At 35.9% G+C, this 24470-nt stretch overlaps 1 protein-coding gene and 1 non-coding gene across 2 annotated transcripts; one reads left to right on the forward strand and one right to left on the reverse strand.

Annotated features, from left to right (window-relative positions):
- Nucleotides 1-282: 282 nt before the first annotated feature.
- LOC141681462 (small nucleolar RNA R71) lies at nucleotides 283-389 on the reverse strand. The gene has a single exon (XR_012558899.1). It is a non-coding gene; the product is annotated as a small nucleolar RNA R71 (small nucleolar RNA).
- Nucleotides 390-2015: 1626 nt separating this feature from the next.
- On the forward strand, nucleotides 2016-23670 carry LOC141687478 (very-long-chain 3-oxoacyl-CoA reductase 1-like). Its single transcript, XM_074492806.1, has 5 exons — nucleotides 2016-2204; nucleotides 2266-2594; nucleotides 23237-23286; nucleotides 23388-23509; nucleotides 23611-23670. Exons 1-5 carry the CDS (start codon nucleotides 2016-2018, stop codon nucleotides 23668-23670), a joined length of 750 nt encoding a protein of 249 aa, XP_074348907.1.
- Nucleotides 23671-24470: the final 800 nt, after the last annotated feature.

The following is a 24470-nucleotide window of genomic DNA, read 5'->3' on the forward strand; positions in this document are numbered from 1 at the left end:
GAAATCAAGTCGAGCACAATTCAGATGATACAGAACTCAGTTCAGTTTGGGGGTTCTCCTATAGAAGATCCCAACATGCACAACATGGATTTCATCGAGATCTGTGACACTTTCAAGTTCAATGGAGTTACTGAAGATGCTATTAATCTGAGGCTTTTCCCATTCTCTCAGAGGGATATGGCTAAGTGTTGGTTACATTCTCTACCACCAGGCTCTATTACTACTTGGGAGGATCTTGCTCAGAAGTTTCTCACTAAATTTTTCCCTATGGCGAAGATAGCTGCAATCAGAAATGTTCTTACTCAATTTGTGTAGCAAACTGGAGAATCTTTGTGTGAGGCTTGGGATCGCTTTAAAGAGATGCTTAGAAAGTGTCCTCATCATGGGATGCCTGACTGGATGATCATTAACTGCTTTTACAATAGGCTGGGTGCTACTTCTAGACCCATATTTGATGCAGCATCAGGAGGAACCTTATGGGCCAAAAGCTATGATGAAGCTTATGAATTGATTGAACTGATGGCTGCTAATGAATACCAAAACCCAACTTAGAGAATGCCTTAAGGCAAAGTGGCAGGAATTCTGGAAGTGGACACATCTACTGCTATAGCTGTTCAACTTCAGGCTTTGACGATGAAGGTGCATTCTTTGGCTAATTTTGGAGTTAATCAGATCACTAGTGTTTGTGAGCTTTGTGCTGGTGCGCATGAGACGGAACATTATGTTATTTCTAGTGAATCAACTCAGTTCATGAGCAACTTTCAGAGATCGCAGCAACCAGCTCCAGCCACTTATCATCACAACAACCGTAATCATCCTAACTTCAGCTAGAGCAACACTCAGAATACGGTGCAACAGCCTTATCAGCCATATGCATCTAAGCAATAAAACCCTCCTGGTTTTCAACAACCGTAATATGCACCAAGGCAACAACTCCAACTTCAGCAGCTACCTCAATCTAATGAAAAATCTGAATTGGAGGAGTTGAGGCTCATGTGCAAGAGCTAAGTGATTACTATCAAGACTTTGGAGAATCAAATTGGGCAGATTGCCAATGCCTTGCTGAATCGACAACCTGGTACACTTCCTAGCACTACGTCATAGATGACCTATCTGAACATTTGAGGGGGGTGTTACCATAGATTATGTTACTATAGATGTGAAATTTTCACCCTATCACAACACCTACACTATGTGCGTTACTAAGGTGTGAAGTAGAGGTAACATGATATAATGTGTTTGTATAGGCTAGGAATAAAAGAAATATTAAATTATATTTACATATATATTATATATTAAATATTAAATATTTTATTGAATTTAAAAGAGATAATTTTTTTAATTATCAATATTAACAATTTTTTATTGAAACCTTCGTTGTAAAAATTGGTAATCTGTACTAATGAGTTTAGGTACCGATTAGAGATTAATCTGCAAATCAGGGATTACTCGGAGAGATTTAATCAGGAAATAATCAGATATATTTAAATAATTTTATAGCATTTAATATATTTACTTTATTTGTTATGAAATAGATAATTCAAAAAAAATTAAAAATATTAATCGGAGGGTCAAATATTTTTTAGGGATTAATTCAAAATTTATTGGGGATTTTAAAAAAAATCAGAAATTTTTAAAACAATGATTGAAAGCAATAAAACATTTTTTAATAATAACAACCCGTAACAACTTCGAATGTTTACAAATTAATTGATATTATATTTTTATATAATAATATTAATATATACTTGTGTAGAATTTAATAAAATATTATAATTATTTATAAAAGTATAAAAAAGTAAAACTATTTGATTAAACTGCTTATATTTTGTTGATAAGCAAAAATTTGGAAAAGCGGCAAATGAAAATTCGGACAAAAGGAAGGGGGGAAATCAGATTTGTAAGGGGGGAACTCAGATTTTGGACAAAAGGAAGGGGGAAAATCAGATTTGGGGGAAATCAATTACTCTCTCTTAAACTATATACACATAGGGAGAAAGATTGTGCGTATAGTTATGGAGGCTCCTCAAACACGTAAATCAATACAAAATGAATTCACACTAGCTTCAATTTCTCATCTCTCTTCATCTTCTTCCCCGCCGAACTTATCTCCAGTCGCTCGTTTCTGCTCCAATTCCGGAGTTTCGGAGCTCCGGTTTGAGCAAGGTCATGAACCGCTTAATTTTAACCTTCACACATCTCAGGTTCGTTTTTTTGTTTTTAATTTACTTAATTTACTTTATTGTGGGACGAAACCCTGATAAGCTTAATGATGTTTCGACTGCGATTCGAGCTAAGTTTGGGGGAATTGAGATTAAGACTGTGGTGGTTGATTTTTCTGGTGATTTGGTAGAAGGGGTTAAGAGAATTGAGGAAGTGATTGAGGGTTTAGAAGTTGGGGTCTTGATTAATAATGTAGGGGTTTCGTATCATATGCGAGGTTTTTTCATGAAGTGGATGAGAAATTGTTGCCTGATGTGGGGGTTGCCTGGAATGCTTAAGAGGAAGAGAGGGGGAATTATTAATATTGGTTTCGGTGCTGCCATTGTCATTCCTTCGGATCCTCTTTACTCTCTTTATGCGGCTGCTAAAGCGTAAGCATTTGTGTTTTTGTTTTGATGTGTAAGATCTAATTGTTTTTTGTGTGCATATTTTATGATCTGTTTAATTGAATGGCTAGTAGCATAGCTATATTGATGAAACTGGTTTTATATCTTGTTTATAGTCTTAGGCGTATAGACTAGAGATTATGATGGCATGAATACAATAGGACTGTGGAATAAAATATATTCTGAACAACTTGGTATGGAAAATCAAGGTGTATGAGATGTTAGATATATTTGTGATGTCATGACTAATATGATATGTTTTTAATTTTCAGATCTTATTTAACAGGACAAATCAGTACTTAACTGGAAATCAGTACTTATACTGAAGTCAGTACTTAAGATATCAGAACTTAAGTTGTTAGAACTTAAGTTATCAGGAGATATTTATCAGGAGATAATATCAGGACTTAAGGAGACTTTCAGATAAGGAAGGCGGCTGATTGAAAGGAAAGAAGATCGAGACTGAAACAAGAAGAGATATGCATGAAGAAGAATTCTATAAGGAATAAAATACTTGGAAGAAAAGATAACTGATTGATATATATTAGGAAGAAGAATAATATTCGATATCAATTAGAAGATTATCTTGTAATTGTGTAGTATATAAACACAGACATAGGGTTTACACTATATGTGTTATTTTAATCGAGATTATTATTCATTGTAACCATAGCAGCTCTCGTGATAATTTGTTCATCACTGAGAGAGAACAGTTCTTTGTAACAGAGTTTATTGTGTTGAATAAAATCTGTGTTTTGTTACTTGAGTTCTTATATTCGATTTGATTATAGTAAACACTGTATTCAACCCCCTTCTACAGTGTGTGTGACCTAATAAGTGGTATCAGAGCAATCTGTTAACATACATACAGTAAAGATCCAAAAACAATCATGTCTGAAGAAGCACAAACTCCAACCAAGCCCACCAAAACTGAAGAAACTCCAAAGACTCAAATCCATAATTGATATGAGACTATTAGGGTTCCCATACTGAAACCTTATGAGTATCCCATATGGAAGGTGAGGATGTCTATGTTTCTGGAAGATACAGATCCAGAATACCTTGACAGAATTAATGAAGGACCATATAAGCCAACCAAGCTCTCTATTATAGTTGCAGACCAGCCAGCACAGACTGTACCAAAGGAGAAAAGTGAATATACAACCGAAGATATCTCATCTATTGCAAATGATGCAAAGGTAAGACATTTGCTGCACAGTGCCATTGATAATGTTATGTCAAACATGATAATTAACTGCAAGACTGCAAAGGAGATATGGGATGCCTTGGAGACAAGATGCCAGGGAACTGATTCAATTAAGAAGAACATGAGGACTATACTCACTCAAGTGTATGAGCACTTTGACTCAAAACCTGATGAGTCATTAACTGGATTATATGACAGATTTGTCAAACTCTTGAATGATCTGTCACTGGTGGATAAGGAATATGATCTTGAAGATACTAATCTTAAATTCCTTTTAGCTCTTCCTGAAAGTTGGGATTTGAAGGCAACTACTATAAGAGACAACTATGCTCTTGATGAGACAACTCTTGATGAAATTTATGGTATGCTCAAAACTTATGAACTTGAGATGGATCAAAGAAGCAAGAGGCATGGGAGAAAATCAAGAACAGTTGCTCTTAAGGCTGAGGAGGAATCCCCTAAAGTGGCTATCTCAAAGAAAGGCAAAGGAAAGGCTCTCATCACAAAGTCTGTTACTGAGTCATCAAGTCCTGATAGTGATGAGGATTTAGAAACTGAAAGTTTATCTGAGATCGACCCTGATGAAGAGATGATGAAGCTGCGTGCTCTTATGGTGAAAGGAATCACAAATATTGTATACAGGAAATTCAGAAGGGGAAAGAAGTTTTCCACGAATGGTGCAAGTTCTGATAAGAAAGGTTTCAAAAAATCTGAAGGCAAAGGAGAAAAGTCTGACATAGGAGGTTACTCAAATATCAAATGCTACAACTGTGGTGAGAAAGGCCACATATCTCCTGATTGCAAGAAAGGAAAAAGTGACAAAGGCAAGGCTCTTGTCACAAAGAGGAAAAGCTGGATAAACACTTTAGATTCTGAAAGTGAGGTGAACTATGCCTTGATGGCAAATGCTGATAGCAGTTCTAAAGTTGCCGAGTTAAAGGTACCTCAAACAACTTATGCTTTTCATACTGATGATAATACTGAGTTGAGAAGATATCTTAAAACCATGTTCATTAGTTATAGAGATCAAACTTTAACATGTGAAAGATTAACTTCTGAAAATCTTGCTTATAAAAAGAGGAATGATTATTTAGAAAAAGAGTTAGTTATGTTCCATCAAACTCCGAAAGATAAAGATGAATGAATCTCTAAAAACTGAGTTAGAAAAGGAAAGAGAGATTATCAGAACTTGGACTAACTCTGGCAGAACAACTCAGAATTTGTTAAGTAGTAGAAACTGGAAAGAGGGCTTAGGTTATGGAGATGATAAGAATAATAAAGGAACTGTAGAAATTAAGCCTATAGTTGTTAAACAAAAGCCAAAGGTAAATCCTGTTAAGTTTGTAGCTGTAAAGTCTGATATTAATAAATCAGAAGTTAAAGAGAAATTAACTTCTGACAAACCAAAACATGATAAGCCAACTGAAGTTAACATAGGCTTAATGACAAAGAAACAGCTTAAGGATGAACTAAAAGATGTTAAGAATGTAAACAAGGTAAAATCACCTAGGAAAAATAGGAATGGAAAGGAAGGTGTGAATAAAAGCAATGATTATAAGCCTGTTCCTAATGCTCCTAGAAAGAAATGTTATAACTGTGGAAATTCTAACCATCTGGCTTCTTTTTGCAGGAAGAATAAAAACATAAACTCCTTACCTTCAAAATCAGGAGTTAAGAGTCAGTCTGTTAGATATAGGCCACGAAATCCTTGTTTTCATTGTGGTAGTTTATGGCATTCCATTTATACTTGTAAGGAATATCATAGTTTGTACTGTGATTATTATCAAATAAAACCTTTTTTAAAGAAAGTTAGCATTATTCCTTCTAGTGTAAATTTGGATGCAAAGTCTGATATTATAAATTATGATAAGAAAACTGTTAACATAAACTCTGATGCTAAATCCGCTGCAAATGTTAACAAACTTAATAAGGCCAAAGGATCCAAGCAAGTCTGGGTCCTTAAAACTAATCATTAGTGGTCTTTGTGATTGCAGGGCAACAGGAAAAACATCCTAGTTCTGGACAGTGGATGTTCAGGACATATGACTGGAAAGAAAGCCCTGCTATCAGACTTTGTGGAGAAAGCTGGCCCAGGTGTTTCTTATGGAGATGACAACATGGGAAAAACTCTAGGATATGGCATTATCAATCTTGGGAATGCTACCATTGAAAAAGTAGCTCTAGTTTCAGGACTTAAACACAATTTGCCGAGTGTTAGTCAAATCTGTGACAGAGGTTATCATGTGGATTTCTTTGAAGAACACTGTGAAGTTATAAGCAAATCTACAGGAAAAGTTGTTCTAAAAGGATATAGGCATGGTACATTTATGAAGCCAAACTTTCAACAAGTTCTGATGGTTCTGTAATCCGTCTGTTAAGTAGAGCATCAATTGAAGAAAGCTGGAATTGGCACAAGAAACTCTCTCATTTAAATTTCAGCAATATAAATGAACTAGTCAAGAAAGATCTTGTGAGAGGACTACCAAAATCAGTATTTGCTCCTGATGGCCTTTGTGATTCCTGTCAAAAGGCAAAACAAAGAAAATCTTCATTCAAGAGCAAGACTGAATCTTCAATTCTTGAGCCTTATCACCTACTACATGTTGATCTATTTAGTCCAGTGAATGTCATGTCTATTGCAAAGAAAAAATATGCTATGGTCATAGTGGATGAGTTCACCAGATACACATGGGTGTATTTCTTGCACACAAAAAGTGAAACTGCATCTATCTTGATTGATCATGTCAAACAACTGGATAAATTGGTTAAAGACTCTGTGAAAATCATAAGAAGTGATAATGGCACTGAGTTCAAGAATTAGATTATGGAAGAGTTCTACAAGGACCAAGGAATCAAGCATGAATTCTCTGCTCCTGGAACTCCACAGCAAAATGGAGTTGTTGAAAGAAAGAATAGAACTCTTATTGAAGCTGCACGAACTATGCTTGATGAAGCAAAGTTACCAACCTACTTTTGGGCTGAAGCTGTGCAGACTGTTTGTTTTACTCAGAATGCAACACTTATCAACAAGCATGGAAAGACACCATATGAGATGGTGAAGAAAAAGAAGCCAAATCTGAAGTATTTTCATGTATTTGGATGCAAGTGTTTTGTTCTTAAGACTCATCCTGAACAGCTATCCAAATTTGATCTAAAAGCTGTTGAAGAAATTTTTGTTGGATATCCACTTTCTACAAAAGCCTTCAGAGTCTACAATTTAAGAACAAGGGTTGTCATGGAATCTATCAATGTCTCTTTTGATGATAAGAAGATTACAGGACTTGAAGATTTTAATGATCATGATCAGCTGAGATTTGAAAATGAAGACTTAAATTCTGATATTGAAAATCCTGACAGTCTAATCCTGATACTGCAAACTCTGATGGATTAAACTCTGATGTTATTGAAACTGTGGTAACTACGCCAAAGGAAGATGCACCTGTGCAGGGGGAGCATACTGAAGATACAACCACATCTCAAGAAGCATCAGAACATACAACTGGCTCTTCAAGTTCTGATTCATCAAGTTCTGATGAGCTGAGTTCTGATAATTCTGAAAACTTAAATTCTGAAGGATCCAACTCAGAGAGCATAATTTCAGGAGGAGCATCAGAAATGTTAATGGAGACAACATGGATCATGGGGGAGCATCCAGTTCTAGAGATAACCTTCCATCTGCAAGAAAGTGGACTAAAGCACATACACTTGACTTGATTATTGGAGATCCTGAAGCAGATATAAGAACTAGAATAGCAACATCAAATGAATGTCTCTATCACTCTTTTCTTTCTCAGACTGAACCAAAGAAAGTGGAAGAAGCTCTTCAAGATGCTGATTGGGTGCAAGCAATGCAGGAAGAGTTAAATGAATTTGAAAGAAATAAAGTCTGGACCCTAGTGCCAAGACCAAAGAACAGATCTGTTGTTGGTACAAAATGGGTGTTCAGAATCAAAACTGATAGTGATGGCATAATTACAAGGAATAAAGCAAGGCTGATTTCAAAAGGATACTCTCAACATGAGGGAATTGATTATGATGAATCATTTGCACAAGTTGCTAGATTGGAAGCCATAAGGATATTTTTGGCTTATGCTGCTCACAAAAAGTTTACAGTCTTTCAAATGGATGTAAAAAGTGCTTTTCTCAATGGAGAATTAGAAGAATAAGTATATGTTGAACAACCTCCAGGTTTTGCAGATTCAAAATTTCCTCATCATTTCTACAGACTTGATAAAGCACTTTATGGCCTTAAGCAAGCTCCAAGAGCATGGTATGAGACATTAGCTCAGTTTCTTCTGGAAAGTGGATTTAACAGAGGGACTATTGACAAAACATTGTTTTATCACAACCATGGAAAGGACTTACTTTTGGTGCAGATATATGTTGATGATATCATTATTGGTTCTACAAATGACAGACTTTGTAAAAGGTTTGCCAAGCTAATGCAGTCCAGATATCAATTGAGTATGATGGGAGAACTTAGCTATTTTCTGGGCCTTCAAGTCAAGCAGAATGAAGAAGGAACTTTTATTTGTCAATCTAAGTACACCAGAAATTTGTTGAAGAAATTTGTAATGCAAGACTGTTCAAGTGCATCCACTCCTATGGCCACTACAACAAAATTGGATAAGGATACTGGTAAATCAGTAGATATTACTGATTACAGATGTATGATTGGCTCACTACTCTATCTAACTGCAAGTAGACCTGATATCATGTATGCTACCTTTCTTTGTGCAAGATTTCAAGCAGATCTAAGAGAGCCTCACTTAACAGCTGTAAAAAGAATTTTCAAGTACCTTAAGGGTACAACTGATCTAGGATTGTGGTATCCTAGGGAATCAGACTTTAAGCTAATAGGTTACTCAGATGCAGATTTTGAAGGATACAAATTTGATAGGAAAAGCATAAGTGGAAGCTTACAATTTCTTGGAGGCAGATTGGTTTCTTGGTTTAGCAAGAAATAGAAGTCAATTTCCACATCAACTGCAGAAGCAGAATACATTGGAAGCTGTTGTGCATAGATTCTTTGGATGAAGAATCAGTTACTGGATTATGGGTTAACATATTCTAAAATCCCTATTTACTGTGATAATCAAAGTGCTATTTCTATGACAGGTAATCCAGTTCAACACTCAATGACAAAGCACATCAGTATAAGGTACCACTTCATAAGGGAACATGTAGATGAAGGTACAGTGGAATTGCATTTTGTTCCAACAGATCAACAACTAGCAGATATCTTCACAAAACCACTGTGTGAAGCTACTTTTACAAGATTGGTAAAAGAACTTGGAATGGTTTCAGGTTCTTTCTCTAAATCTGCTTAGTTTATATTCTGATACATCAGACTCTATGATCAGTATTTACAAATATTACTATCTTTGTGTATTCTGTGCATAAAATTGAAATTTTTGAAGTGCTGATTATTGTCTGATGTGAATTTCTAAACTCTGATAGTGATATGAATGTTTCAGTGACTATTCAATCCAATGAGGATAACTGTGCTAGATGCTGACCTAGTAGTTTTTAATATACTAATAATCCAATGTTTGAAGTAATTGTTTATGTGGAAATCTTTTAACACAAGAAAATTTTGATATTGAGCTTGGTTAAAGTTTACTCTGTGTATCTTATTACTAAGTCAAAAAAACTAGAATAATGCTTCTTATCTGTTAAGTTCTGATGTTAGTAAATCTGATGGATGTACTAAGTGCTGATAAGCCTCACTTATCAAAAGAAAAAGAAAGAAAAGAAGTAAAAATCAGGTACTCCTTTGAGATCTAAAGTAAAAATGTGGAAGGGAAGACCCAAGTGTATTGCTGGTATTAAGTAATATGCATTAGAAAAGAAAAATAAAATTTTCATGGTGACTTTTCACATTCTCTGATTACTGGAGAAATATATTCAGATAACAACATAAATTCTAATAAGCAGTCGTGACTCACTTACACTGAGAAGCCACTGTAAAAAGGAATTTCAAAAGATGCATAAAATAAGCACAAAATAGTTGAGGTGGACTCATGCATGAACTCATTCTATAGTAGACTTCAGAATAATGACAGATTTTGAGCAAAGTTCTTAGTTATGCCTTATTTCTATGATGTAATGAAGTGAATCAGACTTTACTCTTTATCTGATATTTAGCCTAATGCACACACTTACACTCCATATGAATGATGAAAATTACCGTGGTGATAAATGTTGTTTTAGATGAACAGTCTAAGTGTCAGTTGCATAAATTCTGAGGACAAGTTCTGATGGAAGTTCTGATGATTAAGTTCTGATGTACTCATATCAGTATTTGTGTGAAGAATTACAGCAATCAACATTCACTTTTCGAGTTAAGGAGCCATATTCTGATGACTTTTACATCCTGATAATAATCAAGTTCTGATGCTGACGTGGCAGTATTTATTTACTTGGTTTATTTTTGGTCATTACTTGAATGGTCATATTTTCTCAGAATATTGGTTTATGTGAGATATAGCAGTAATAATCATTTGTTTAGTGGGAACAGTTTTTTAAAAAAAACTGAACGTGCAATGTTATCATTACTAATTTACCATGCCTATTAACTTTTGTCTTAACTGCTGCATGCTTGACAGGTGTAAAGGTCTATTCCACTTCTCATTAACTGCTGTCACGTGGGGTGTCTAAGTAAAAGAGATAAAAGATTTTCAAATCTTTTATTTTCATTTTTATTCGACTCACACTCTCTCTTTTCTTATTCTCTCTCATATTTTCTGACGGTTTTCTTTACAGACATTTTCTCAAACAACTTACAGGCACTCTAACCTCTCACTTATTTCTAATGGCGCCCAAGGATTTAATTGTTGATGGAGCCAAGTTTGTACCAAATAATTATGCTCCAATCTTGAATAAGGCTGAAACTCCATCAGATATGCACTTTGTGCAAGATTTATTAGCCAATAGTGAGATTGGGTATGCTTTGACTCACCCCAATCTATTTCAAGCAAACAAGTGCTGACATTTTGGCGAACTGGGCTTTTTGATGATGGTGGTGCTACTGGTACTCCAAACATTGTTTTTATATCAGGAGATGTCAAGCATGTGGTCACTCCTGGAGCAGTTCGTAAAGCTCTCCACTTACCTGAAGGTTGCACATTCTCAACAGTGGAGGATCCTGTCTTACAGTAGCTTATGGCCGGTCTTGGCTATGAGAAAAGTTTTAAGAAAGCTGGGTCAACTGAAAAGATCAAATATCAGAAATGAATGGAGTTTTTTCTTTGATTGTATCACAAAGGCATTTGCCAATAAATGCTCCAACTTTGATGCTATTCCCATCATGAGTCAGCAAATCGGGTATGCCCTTATTCATCAAACTCATTTTGATTTTGCAAGTGCTGTGCTAGGTTTCATAGGGGATATGATGACAAAGGATAGGAATGTAGTATACTTTGCTAGATTCTGTCAGCTTATATATACTTTTTGTTGTGATGATGAGACCCCACTAGCCAGTGATTTAATTCCACCCTTTAAGCTTGCAAAAAGGGCTTTTAATGATTTGTTAAATGCTGACAATAAGAAACCAGTGCTGAGACCCTTATAAATTCCTCAGTTAGTAAACTAGATCTTGGTAAATGCTGATCCACAAACTTATACATCTGTCTATCCTGATGTTCAACCCACCAACTCATCACAACCAACACAACATCCATCAGAACATACCACAGCTACACAAATACCTCAAATAACTCAACCGTCCATCAGGACATATTACAAACCAACACAGTCATCTCAACCTCAACCTTCAGCACATCCAGTGAAGCCTTCATCTTCAAAACCCAAGAGGACTAAGATAGTACCTCAGTCTCAACAGAAGAGAAGGAGAATTGTTCTGAGAGATGAGTCAGATAATGAGGAACAGGTTCCAATATCAGAACCTGTTGTTATAGAAGCTGAGAAGATCTCTTCTCAGAAAGATACTGAAATTGAGAGTTCTAGGTGTTAGTGTATACTGAAAATATTTATTTGAAATATGTACATTTATTTCTGGCCAGTTTATTTGAGAATCATTTGAATGTTTACATGTTTTCTAATATTATATATTGTGAACAATCTAGTATCAAATGGGATACAGAATATTAGATTGTTAAATACGATTATATAATATAATAAGGTTCACAGCACAGGTGGTGTTGGACAATCCACTGGTATGGCTGTAGTATTATTTAGATTAGTTTATATTGACTAATAAATAATACTATTATACTTTGTGTATATTGAACATGATCAAATTTAGAATTGTTCCCTTAATACTGATTAAGAAGGAGAACTAAGATTCTATGTTATTATTAATGCTTAGGTTCTTAATCCGGAAATAATAATTAACACGTGTATATTATTTACATGCTTTGATTTATATATGAAATAATTCTTTTGAATTATATCATTATATTTTGGGTGATGGAATTATATACATGGTGGATATTATTTATTGAAGGAATCCATGTCCTGATAATATTCGGGTTAATGATGTCCCCTTGAAAGCTCAAAAAGATTTAATTATGTGAAACCCTGCAGGTGGAATTTATTCTGGCATAATTAAATAAAGGTTGAGTGGATGATCAAGGATAAAAGATATTAATTAAATAAATTATCAGTAATTTATTTAATTAATGGACATATGATATTTTAAACATGGGGAATTTAATAAGCAAATAATATTGGAACCGAATTAATTAAATTACGGTATTAGGAAAGGTAGTGCAAATATTAATTCTTTAGTGAATTGAATTAATATTTAATTAGATTGGGCTAGGCTCAAGATGTAATTAGAAGGCCCAACCTAATTATCCATGGTCCCTATTGTAGCCTATATATATTCTTATTCTCTTCTTGCTTGGAATTGTGTGAAAACATATTGTAGCCACCAAGGAGCAAGAAGAGAGGATAACTTGAGAAGACGGAGGCCACACTTCGCTCAAGGGAATTTGGGAATACAATAGAATAGCGTGGAATCAACCATTAACAAGGTAATCCTCTTTTCGTAATCTTTATCGTAAAACGTAGTAACACCCTAAGTCCGTGGTTCCCAACAATTGGTATCAAGAGCCTGGTAATGGGTTCTACGTTTTATGATATTATGTCCATGTCGTAATTATATATGCGTGTATATAGTATTTTGCTTGTATTGTTTTTGATGCAGGTTGTTAATCCACTATTATGGCCATGTATATTTTAATTATGTGTTTGGATCCCACGTGGTTTAATCGTGGTTAATTTTTGTTTTGGTTTCCACGTGGTTTAATCGTGGTTGTAATTTACACGAGGGTTGATCGTGTTAGAATAGATTTTACAAAATTAGTTTTGTATTAGATCTATTTTTTTTGTAATTGTTCCGGGTATCTTGTAACAAGTTATGTGCGATCGGAAATCAATTCCGGTAGTTTTTTGTTCCGCTGTACGATTACAAGGGGCTGCTGTTGATGTTTGGATCGAACAAAATCAAAACAAAACTCACAGAAAAGCAACAGGCGCGCGTGCTGCGGCCGCTGGGGTCGCTGCGGCAGCTGGGACTGCTGGGGCTGCTGTGGCTGCTGGGACTGCTGGGGCCGTCGGGGCGCGCTTGGGGTAGATTTTTTTTGAGAGCTGGATTTTTTTTCAAGGGCCATAATAGTGGAAAATTTACTTTAATTTTTTCCATTAAATTTTAATTATTGCTTTAATTTATTGATTATGTGTGTCGTTAATTATGTGTGTAATTCTTTTAAAATTGCATGTTTAACTTAATTAGGACGACATGGACATAAAATTTATTTATTGCTTTAATTAAATATTATATGTTGCTAAGATTATGTGTGTATTTTGAATGCATGATTAGACATAATTATAATAACATAGGGCCCCATTTAATTTTAAAATTCCTCAATTTTAATAAAAAAAAATTCTAAGTGGGAGAGGGAATTAATATGAAATTAAATCCCATGGTCTCCATTATTGATTGTAGGTAATTTAACATAAAGACGAATATAAATTATATATACGTCACCCATCGTGGCATGTAATTTATGGTGTCTAGAATGTTATAGAAATTACTAGAACAAACTTCTTAAATTAATAAATTTTGAAAGGAATAAATACGGATTTTCTTTATTTCTGATTTGGGGTGATTTTGTCAAAAACGGGTTCATCGAACTTGTAAGGCTGTGGGTTTTAAGCGAGACCGATGTGACTCCTCCACTACCTGGAAATCAAACCATTGATGAATATTGAATTGAAGTATTCTATTCAAGGCAAAATTACGAATATTGGAAGGTATACACGCCACCCATCGTGGCGTACCAAGTTCCATAGATTTCGAATAATTTAAGATTTGATGATGGTATACACTTAGCTATGAAAAATAATATAGTCCACCCCAACGTGGCATATTGTTTAGTAATAGGACCGAAGTAACATTTAAACAAAATTAGGTGGTATACATGTCACACATTGTGGCGTACCAGAAGCTTATGGTGTTTAGATGTTAGTGCATTAAATTTTAATAATTTAGATCTTAATAATTAATGCACCCTTATTTATGTGATGTTTTTATGCATGATTCTCAGGATAAAATGGGCTTTAATCCACTATTCACCATACTTAAGGATAACAAACTTACCGGACCTAACTATATTGAATGGAAACGAAATTTGGACATTGTGTTGACTGCTGAGGAGTACAAGTTTTGCACTTATGAACCCAAGCCTGAACAGCCTGCTGCTGATGCTCCTGAAGATGAGAAAGAGTATTATAAACGGTGGATTAAGGCTGATGAGATGTCGCGATGTTACATTCTGGCAGCAATGTCGGGTGTTTTGCAGCATCAGCATCAGTCTAAGGCCACTGCTTCAGATATGCTCTTTAATCTCAAGGAACTTTTTGGAGATCAGAATAGGGCTTCTAGGCAAGTAGCCATGAAGGCTTTAATGAACACTCAGATGGCTGAAGGCACACCTGTAAGGGATCATGTTCTCAAGATGATGTCGCATCTGAATGAGATAGAGATCCTTGGTGCTGAACTTGACGGGGAAACCCAGATTGACATTATCCTTATGAGCTTGTCCAAGAGTTTTGAGCAGTTCCGCTTGAATTACAACATGAATAAGAGGCAGTATAGTCTTGCGGAACTGCTGACAGAACTTCAGGCAGCTGAAGGATTATTTCGGCAGAGTGTTCAAGTGTATGTGGCTGAGAAAGGTTCTTCCTCTAAGCCGAAAGGTATTAAGAAGAAGAAAAAGGCTCAGACACAGAAAGCTGTGAAGGTAGTGGGAGTTCAGGGTGGTGTGAAAAAGCCTAAGGGAAAGTGCTTCAGATGCAAACAGTCAGGTCACTGGAAACAGGATTGTCCTCTTCCTAAGAAGACAAACAATATTGGTATGTCTCTTTCTCTAGTTACAGAAACATTTATAGTGGCTATATCTACGAGCACTTGGTGTGTAGATACAGGAGCCACTGATCATGTTTGTAATTCTATGCAGGGGTTCCAGCTATCCAGAATGCTTAGAGATGGTGAGATATACGTGTTCATGGGAGATGCTACGAAAGTAGCAGTAGTTGCAGTAGGAGTTATTCATTTATCTTTTGGTTCTGATAGGATTTTGGTTTTGAACAATTGTCTTTATGTACCTTCTTTTAGAAGGAATTTAATTTCGGTTTCTAAACTTGCTTTGGATGGTTATAATGTTTGTTTGGATCGTAATGTTTCTATTATGATGAATAAACGAATTATATGTTCTGGTACATTACAAGACAATTTGTATATAATTAATCCTAGTCAACCTGCACTGCAACTGCAATTTAGGGAATTGAACAACACATCTTCTAACTATACTAAAAGAAAGGAACCTTCTAGTTTGAACCAAACATATCTTTGGCACTTGAGATTAGGTCATATTAACTTGAGGAGAATTCAAAGACTGGTAGTAGACGGGCCTTTAAGCTCATTGGCAGTGGAGCCATTTCCAGTTTGTGAATCCTGCTTGGAAGGTAAAATGACTAATAGGCCTTTCAAGGCAAAGGGGAATAGAGCCAAACAAGTATTAGAATTGGTTCACTCTGATTTATGTGGACCCATGAATATCCAAGCAAGAGGTGGTTATGAATATTTTGTCACTTTCATTGATGATTATTCTAGGTATGGGAACGTTTATTTGTTGCGCCGTAAGTCTGAGTGCTTTGATAAGTTCAAAGAGTACAAAGCTAAAACGGAGAAGCGACTTAATAAAAGTATCAAGTCACTACGATCAGATCGTGGTGGCGAATACTTGCTTGGAGAATTTAGGGAATATTTATCAGAAAATAGGATAGAATCCCAGTTAACTGCACCAGGCACACCCCAGCAGAACGGTGTAGCAGAGAGAAGAAATCAGACTCTTTTAGAGAGTGTTAGATCGATGATGAGTTATTCGGATTTACCCAAGTCGTTTTGGGGACATGCCTTAGAGACAGCAGCTTATCTTCTGAACTTAGTACCTTCTAAGTCGGTTCCCAAAACCCCCTTAGAATTATGGACCGGGGATAAACCGAGTCTAAGATATATTCGAATATGGGGTTGTCCAGCACATGTGCTGAACAAGAACGCGACTAAGTTAGAATCTCGTACAGAAGTAAAGTTGTTTGTAGGCTACCCCATGGGAACGAAAGGATATTTATTTTATAGTCCGAAGTATCGGGATGTCATTGTTAGCACCAATGCAAGATTCTTGGAGGAGGACTATATAATGAATCACAAACCCATGAGTAGTGTCATTTTAGAGGAACTAGTGGGAGGGACAAATAATACCCATGAAGCTGTAGTACAAGTAGAACAACCACAAATAATGTACAACCTGTCACTAATACCGCACCAGTGCCTCGTCGTAGTGGGAGGGTTGTTCAACAGCCTGATAGATTCATGTTTTTGGGAGAGTCTTCAGACTTGGTCCCTGGTGAACATGATGATGATCCCCGTACATACGAAGAGGCAGTACAAGACACAGATGCAGATCTTTGGCAAAAGGCGATGAAATCTGAGATAGAATCAATGTATTCTAATCAGGTCTGGGAGCTCGTGGAACCACCCAAAGGTATAAAACCTATTGGATGTAAGTGGATCTACAAGAAAAAGAGGGGATTAGATAAAAAGGTGAAATCCTGGAAAGCAAGACTTGTTGCGAAAGGGTATACTCAGAAAGAAGGTATCGATTATGAGGAAACCTTTTCACCGGTAGTCATGCTTAAGTCAATCCGTATTCTTTTATCTATAGCAGCTCATCTCGATTATGAGATTTGGCAAATGGATGTCAAGACAGCTTTTCTTAATGGAAGTCTTGAAGAAACCATCTATATGCAGCAACCAAAAGGATTCATTAAGGAAGGCCAAGAGCATCTGGTATGTAAGCTTAAGAGGTCTATTTATGGACTTAAACAAGCTTCTAGAGACTGGAATATTCATTTTGATCAGGCAGTCCAGTCATATGGATTTGATCAAAGTCCAAGCGAATCGTGCGTGTATAAGAGAAGTGAAGGTAATGCAGTGGTTTTTCTAGTACTATATGTAGATGATATTTTACTCAGTGGAAACAATGTTGAGATGTTGTCATCAGTAAAGGCATGGTTGTTCAAACAATTTGACATGAAGGACTTAGGTGAATCGGCATACATCCTTGGGATCAAAGTTATAAGGGATCGCAAGAAAAGGATGTTGACTTTATCTCAAGAGCCCTACATTGATGAAGTATTAACTCGTTTTAACATAAAGAACTCCAAGAAAGGTTTTTTACCTTTTAAGCATGGAGTTGCTCTATCTAAGAAGCAGTGTCCTTCGACACCTAAGGATATAGAGAGCATGAAAGCAGTTCCTTATGCTTCAGCATGTGGAAGCTTAATGTATGCTATGTTATGTACGAGGCCTGACATCTGCTTTGCTGTAGGCATGGTTAGTAGATATTAGTCGAACCCAGGTCAGGAACATTGGAGTGCAGTAAAAACTATACTCAAGTACCTGAGAAGGACTAAGGAGTATATGTAAATTTACAAGGCCTAAGATCTATTTCCTTTGGGATATACTGATTCAGATTTCCAATTAGATAGGGATAAGAGGAAATCAACCTCGGGATATGTTTTTACTTTGGGAGGTGGAGCCGTTATATGGAGGAGTGTAAAGCAGAAATGCATTGCAGACTCCACCATGGAGGCCGAGTACGTGGCGGCCTCTGAGGCTGCCAATGAGGCTGTATGGTTCAGGAACTTCCTTTTGGACTTAGATGTGGTACCTAATTTTCCTAGGAGCTTGACGGTGTATTGTGATAACACTGGTGCTGTGGCAAATTCAAAGGAACCGCGAGACCACAAAGCAGCTAAACATATTGAACGTAAGTATCATCTCATACGAGGAATCGTAAAGCGAGGGGATATAGTTGTGGCTCACATATCATCAGAAGACAACCGAGCAGATCCTTTCACAAAGAGCTTGCCAACCAAGGTTTTTGACAAGCATGTGGAAGCGATAGGAGTCAGATGGATGGACACATAGATTTTTATGTAATAGTGGATTAAATAAACACTGATGTACACATAGAATATTTTGAGTATAAGTGGGAGATTGTTAGTGTATACTAAAAATATTTATTTGAAGTATGTACATTTATTTCTGGCCAGTTTATTTGAGAATCATTTGAATGTTTACATGTTGTCTAATATTATATATTGTGAACAATCTAGTATCAAATGAGATACAGAATATTAGATTGTTAAATACGGTTATATAATATAATAAGGTTCACAGCACAGGTGGTGTTGGACAATCCACTGGTATGGCTGTAGTATTATTTACATTAGTTTATATTGACTAATAAATAATACTAGTATACTTTGTGTATATTGAACATGATCAAATTTAGAATTATTCCCTTAATACTGATTAAGAAGGAGAACTAAGATTCTATGTTATTATTAATGCTTAGGTTCTTAATCCGGAAATAGTAATTGACACGTGTATATTATTTACATGCTTTGATTTATATATGAAATAATTCTTTTGAATTATATCATTATATTTTGGGTGATGGAATTATATACATGGTGGATATTATTTATTGAAGGAATCCATGTCCTGATAATATTCGGATTAATGATGTCCCCTTGAAAGCTCAAAAAGATTTAATTATGTGAAACACTGCAGGTGGAATTTATTCTGGCATAATTAAATAAAGGTTGAGTGGATGATCAAGGATAAAAGATATTAATTAAATAAATTATCAGTAAAGGTAGTGGATGATCAAATAATATTGGAACCGAATTAATTAAATTACGGTATTAGGAAAGGTAGTGCAAATATTAATTCTTTAGTGGATCGAATTAATATTTAATTACATTGGGCTAGGCTCAAGATGTAATTAGAAGGCCCAACCTAATTATCCATGGTCCCTATTGTAGCCTATATATATATTCTTATTCTTTTCTTGCTTGGAATTGTGTGAAAACATATTGTAGCCACCAAGGAGCAAGAAGAGAGGATAACTTGAGAAGACGGAGGCCACACTTCGCTCAAGGGAATTTGGGAATACAATAGAAGAGCATGGAATCAACCATTAATAAGGTAATCCTCTTTTCGTAATCTTTATCATAAAACGTAGTAACACCCTAAGTCCGTGGTTCCCAACACTAGACCCCTCAAAAGGCTTAGAAAGCTAAATTCTGATGATGAAGCTCCCAAAGTCTCTAATTCTGCAAAGAGACTTAAAAAGCAAAGAGCCAGGAGGGCTGTAAGTGTATCATCACACTCTGAAGAAATTATGGAAGCAGCAGCTAAGGAAGGGGGTCAGGAATTTCTGATCCCAACAGAACCTATAGTCATTGAATTACTTCCTACTGCTGAATCAGCTCACAAGTCTCCTATTCAAGAACAAGAGGATACTCTAGAGAAAGTGCCTACACCTCCCGTGTCTCCTATAATTAATCCAGTACATGTTGAAGACCCAGGTACAAGTGCTGAAATAGACATACATAACTTGGTTGTTCCTGAGGTTCTGTATTTGGAAGCTCCACCAACTCAACTCACTCCACCAATAACACCACTTTTGGATGCTGATTTCAATGCAGATATTCCATCAACACCAGTTCTGAATCTAGATGATGAAGATCAGATTTTAGAGGATGATCAGAACTTAGTTGCAAATCAGAATTTAGAGGATGATGTTGAAGCCTCTATAGCCTCACATGCTATTATTTTATCAGAGAATGCTGATACTGCAGGCTCTGTAAGTTCTGATGCTGACAATGCTGAATCTACTGGTGAAGCTGCTACTAATCTAGATGCTGATGCACCTGGCCCTTCAGGACATGCACCTCAACAAAAAGTTAACAAAGGTGATTTGATCAAGAAGTTTGTTAGAGAGGATACACCAGTACCTTGGAGTGAAACTCCTAGAGGAAAGGAGTGGACTAAGGAATGGAACAAAGTTACTTTTGTTCCTACTGAAAAAATTCTTGCTGAGCACCTTGCCAAAGCTGATGAAATGCTGATAAATGATGATTTCAAGGCACAATTGAGAGTTACTGTAATGAGTACTAGGCACCTTCAAGGTCAACACTCAATAACTCATGACAAGGTGAATAAAATTCAAGATTCTCTGATCCAACAAGATATGAATATAAAATTGGAAAAGAACAGATTTTTCAAGCCAGCCTTTGATCGAATTGGGTATATTGAAAAGACTCAGGAGAAGCAACAAGATCAAATTTCTGAAATTCTAAAGAATCAAGCTTCTCAGCAAACTCAACTCAATGAGATCCAATCCTCAATGGAATTGCTTATCTCTCTTCTTTTACCTGTTGATGCCAAAAAGGGGAAGAAAGTGATTAAGTCCAAATGCAAATCTACTCAACCACTAAAGGGTAAGAATGATGGAAATGATGACCAGGGAAACTGTGGAAAGGGTAGAGGTCATGGTCAAGGTAAAGGTTCTTCATCAAAGACAACTGAAATTTTTACATAAAGAACAAGTTCTGATGCTGGGAGAAGAATAAGTTCTGATACTGGTAAAAGGATAAGTTCTACTGGACATCTGGAGCTTGATGAAGAAATTTCAAAGAGATTATTTCTCAAAGAAAATACAGGAATGGAATTTGAAAGTCTGAAGGAAGAAGAAGCTAGACTTAAAGCAGAAAATGTCAACTCCAAGTCTAAAGCTTCTGTTATTGAAAAGAAACTTCTAAAACCTAAGGGTATTGTGATTAAAGAAAGGACAAATTCTGAGGCAACCAAAGCCAAATCACAAGTGGAGGTAGATCCAAGATCCAAGGGCAAAGAAAAAATTGATGAACCTGTAAAGGTATATGTGCCAATCATGGATGAAGAAATAATTGATGAAGAAGATGCTAATCTTACTCTGATTAAAAAGAAGATTTCTCAACCAACCTCTAACATGGCTCAAGTTGTTCAGAGTCAAGATGTAGTAAGTTTTGATATGACAGTGAAGCAAGCAACCTCTGACATAGCTCAAGTTGGCTTGATATCAGAAGATAAGGAAAAGAAAACCTCTGACATTGCTCATGTTAAACCTTCAAAGATTCTACTACCAGGATTCACCAAAACTCAACAGACTCAACCTTTGAGGACTACATCAAGTGGTTTTGAAGCAAGAGTTGTTACATGAAAGGAAGCAAGAGACAAATCAGGATTGGGTAGTTCTAAAGAGAAGAGAATGCACAATACTACCAATGATCCAACTTTCTTAAGTGAACCAGGTGTAGGAGCAACTCCTGAGAGATTGAATCAACTTGAATCTGTACAAATGGTTTACCACTCTGTTTTGAAAGAAGATATCATGTTATACTTTATGACAGATGGGAGGGTATTCCAGATCAGGGAGAATGCTATTTCATTGAAGTATTTTGAAGAACTGGAACATGTTCTATTTCTACTTTAAGTGAAAAATAGATCAACAGATGGTGCTGCAGGTTGTTTAAAATCAAATATTCAAAGACAGAAGAAGCTTTACTCTGTAAAGTCTGACAGCCCATACTGTCCTAAGTATAGATCTCACAGTGGAGAAATTGTTGAAATGAAGCCTAATACTGCTAAAATCATCACTACATTTTTTGGTATTAAGGGACTTGAATTCAATTTAGAGACTGATAAAGCCTATATCATCAGACTAGATCAGGATATAAGGAAAGCTGAAATAAATGATCCCAGGGCTGCTATCTTCCAAACTGGCGAAGATACAGTTGAATTGAAAAATGCTAAAAGGAGGATGGTCAATGAACTTGAATATGCTGAGAGATGTCTGTTGAAGAACTATCTCAGAACAACTCCTGATATCAAAGAGATCAGAAATTGAAGCCAAGTCAAAGATCTACAACTGCTTAAATTCTGAAGTGTATACAGACTGAAGCTGATATCAAACTTTGAGGATGGTAAAGCTATAAGGACTGTAAGTTGTAGTTATCTAGTCAAATTCTCATGCATTTATACTTAATGTTTTTGACATCATCAAATATCTGTTAAACTTGTATATTATGCTAATTTACAAGTTGGGGGAGATTGTTACATATATTTGTGATGTCATGACTAATATGATCTATGTTTAGTTTTCAGATCTTACTTAACAGGACAAATCAGTACTTAACTGGAAATTAGTACTTATACTGAAGTCAGGACTTAAGATATCAGAACTTAAGTTGTCAGGACTTAAGTTATCAGGAGATATTTATCAGGAGATAATATCAGGACTTAAGGAGATTTTCAGATAAGGAAGGCGGCTGATTGAAAGGAAAGAAGATCGAGACTGAAACAAGAAGAGATATGCATGAAGAAGAATTCTATAAGGAATAGAATACTTGGAAGAAAAGATAACTGATTGATATGTATTAGGAAGCAGAATTATATTCGATATCAATTAGAAAATTATCTTCTAACTGTGTAGTATATAAACACAGACATAGGGTTTACACTATATGTGTTATTTTAATCGAGATTATTATTCATTGTAACCCTATCAGCTCTCGTGATAATTTGTTCATCACTGAGAGAGAACAGTTCTTTATAACAGAGTTTCTTGTGTTGAATAAAATCTGTGTTTTGTTACTTGAGTTCTTATATTCGATTTGATTGTAGTAAACACTGTATTCAACCCCTTTCTATAGTGTGCGTGACCTAACATGAGACATTGAATATTAAATTTTGTGCTGATATCAGTTTATCCGTAAAAAGTTGAAATCAGTGTTTTATGTAATTTGCAGTTTTATTATCATCTCATTTGGATAGTTTATTCAACAAGAGTATAAAATAATATATTCCTCATTTTAAATGTTTACTTATTGTTTATCTGGTTCAATAATATGACACAATGTATGTTGTTATCATCCTATGTTCTAAAAACTGACGCCCTTCATTATTTGGTTTTATATTTTTTCTTCTATTGGACAGTTCTGTAAATACATTGTTTTCCCAACCTTCTGGAATCTCTTTGTCACCAGGTACTATATTTAGGATAGTAGTTATTTCTTATTTTAGCATGGCTTGGAATTTCTGAGTGACTTAAACCACACACTGGTTCTCTTCTTTTGTGCTTTTTCAGATTTGAAGGTGGCATATATTGCTGATAGTGAGAGTAGATCCATTCGATCAGTTGATCTGAAAACAGGAGGGTCAAAATTATTAGCTGGAGGTGATCCAGTTTTCTCAGACAATCTATTTTGGGTTTGTCTTTCCACTCAAGATAACCTTTGGATCTTTAATGTAGATTTGATTGGGATTATGTCTGATGGACTGTGAAACCATTTCTTGTTTGAACTCGGCAGTTCGGAGACCATGATGGGACAAACTCTTATAATCACAAGGTAGCTCCTGATATAACCTGAGTAAACTGTTACGAGTGAAGTTGCATACTACGCTTTCAAAATTACCATCTACAATATCGAACTCAAATTTCATTACACTTGCGAACATACCATCTATTTTTAAGGTTTTTCATCCAATTTGTTTTTCAATGATTATATTTCTGGGCATATATAATATAAATATAGTTGTTGAAACATAAAGTGGTCGAAAACTTCCTCCCGGAATTAGCTGAAAATGACGAAATCTGAATCTCGATATTGCTAGTTGTAGTTGCAGAAATTTAGTCTGCGAATGGTACGTTAACCGATATATAGGTATATGTAATGCACCTTATTCAACAGTTACTGGAAAGTACCCTTTTAATCGTCAGTCATGCCAATACCTTCAAAGTAAAATGTTGTTTTTTCTTATTCAGAGGCCCATATATGCAGTATTACACTTATGAACTGTAATTTAAACTTGTACACTGATAGCCCATAATAAGTCAGGCCCAATTGAAGAGGCCCAGAGCCCAAACATAAGATCCCAGGACACGTGACGGCATCACCACCGTCCAGGTTCCCGGGATCCAGAACGTTCCTACTCTCTGGATCTGATAGTACTCTGACGGATTCAGCGTTGACCTTGGGGAGCCCAGGACACGTGGCAACATCACCACCTTCCAGGCACCCGGAATCCAGGACGTTCTTACGGTCCAGATCTGATAGTACTCTGACGCATCCCAGGCATCCAGATGCCCTACAGTCCAAAAGGCCAACCTACGGTTCAGATGAAAAGGGACAAACCCCTAAACCCTGGTAGGAGGCCTATAAAAGGTAGA

Source organism: Apium graveolens, chromosome 1, assembly GCF_009905375.1.
Source record: "Apium graveolens cultivar Ventura chromosome 1, ASM990537v1, whole genome shotgun sequence".
Taxonomy (NCBI): Eukaryota; Viridiplantae; Streptophyta; class Magnoliopsida; order Apiales; family Apiaceae; genus Apium; species Apium graveolens.

What these genes read in the sequence shown, in the direction of transcription:
- LOC141687478 (XM_074492806.1), top strand. Translation starts at nt 2,016, where the DNA reads ATGGAGGCTCCTCAAACACGTAAATCAATACAAAATGAATTCACACTA. An exon ending in TTAACCTTCACACATCTCAG is followed by an intron (nt 2,205 to 2,265) that starts GTTCGTTTTTTT and finishes AACCCTGATAAG; the next exon opens with CTTAATGATGTTTCGACTGC. An exon ending in TGGAATCTCTTTGTCACCAG is followed by an intron (nt 23,287 to 23,387) that starts GTACTATATTTA and finishes GTGCTTTTTCAG; the next exon opens with ATTTGAAGGTGGCATATATT.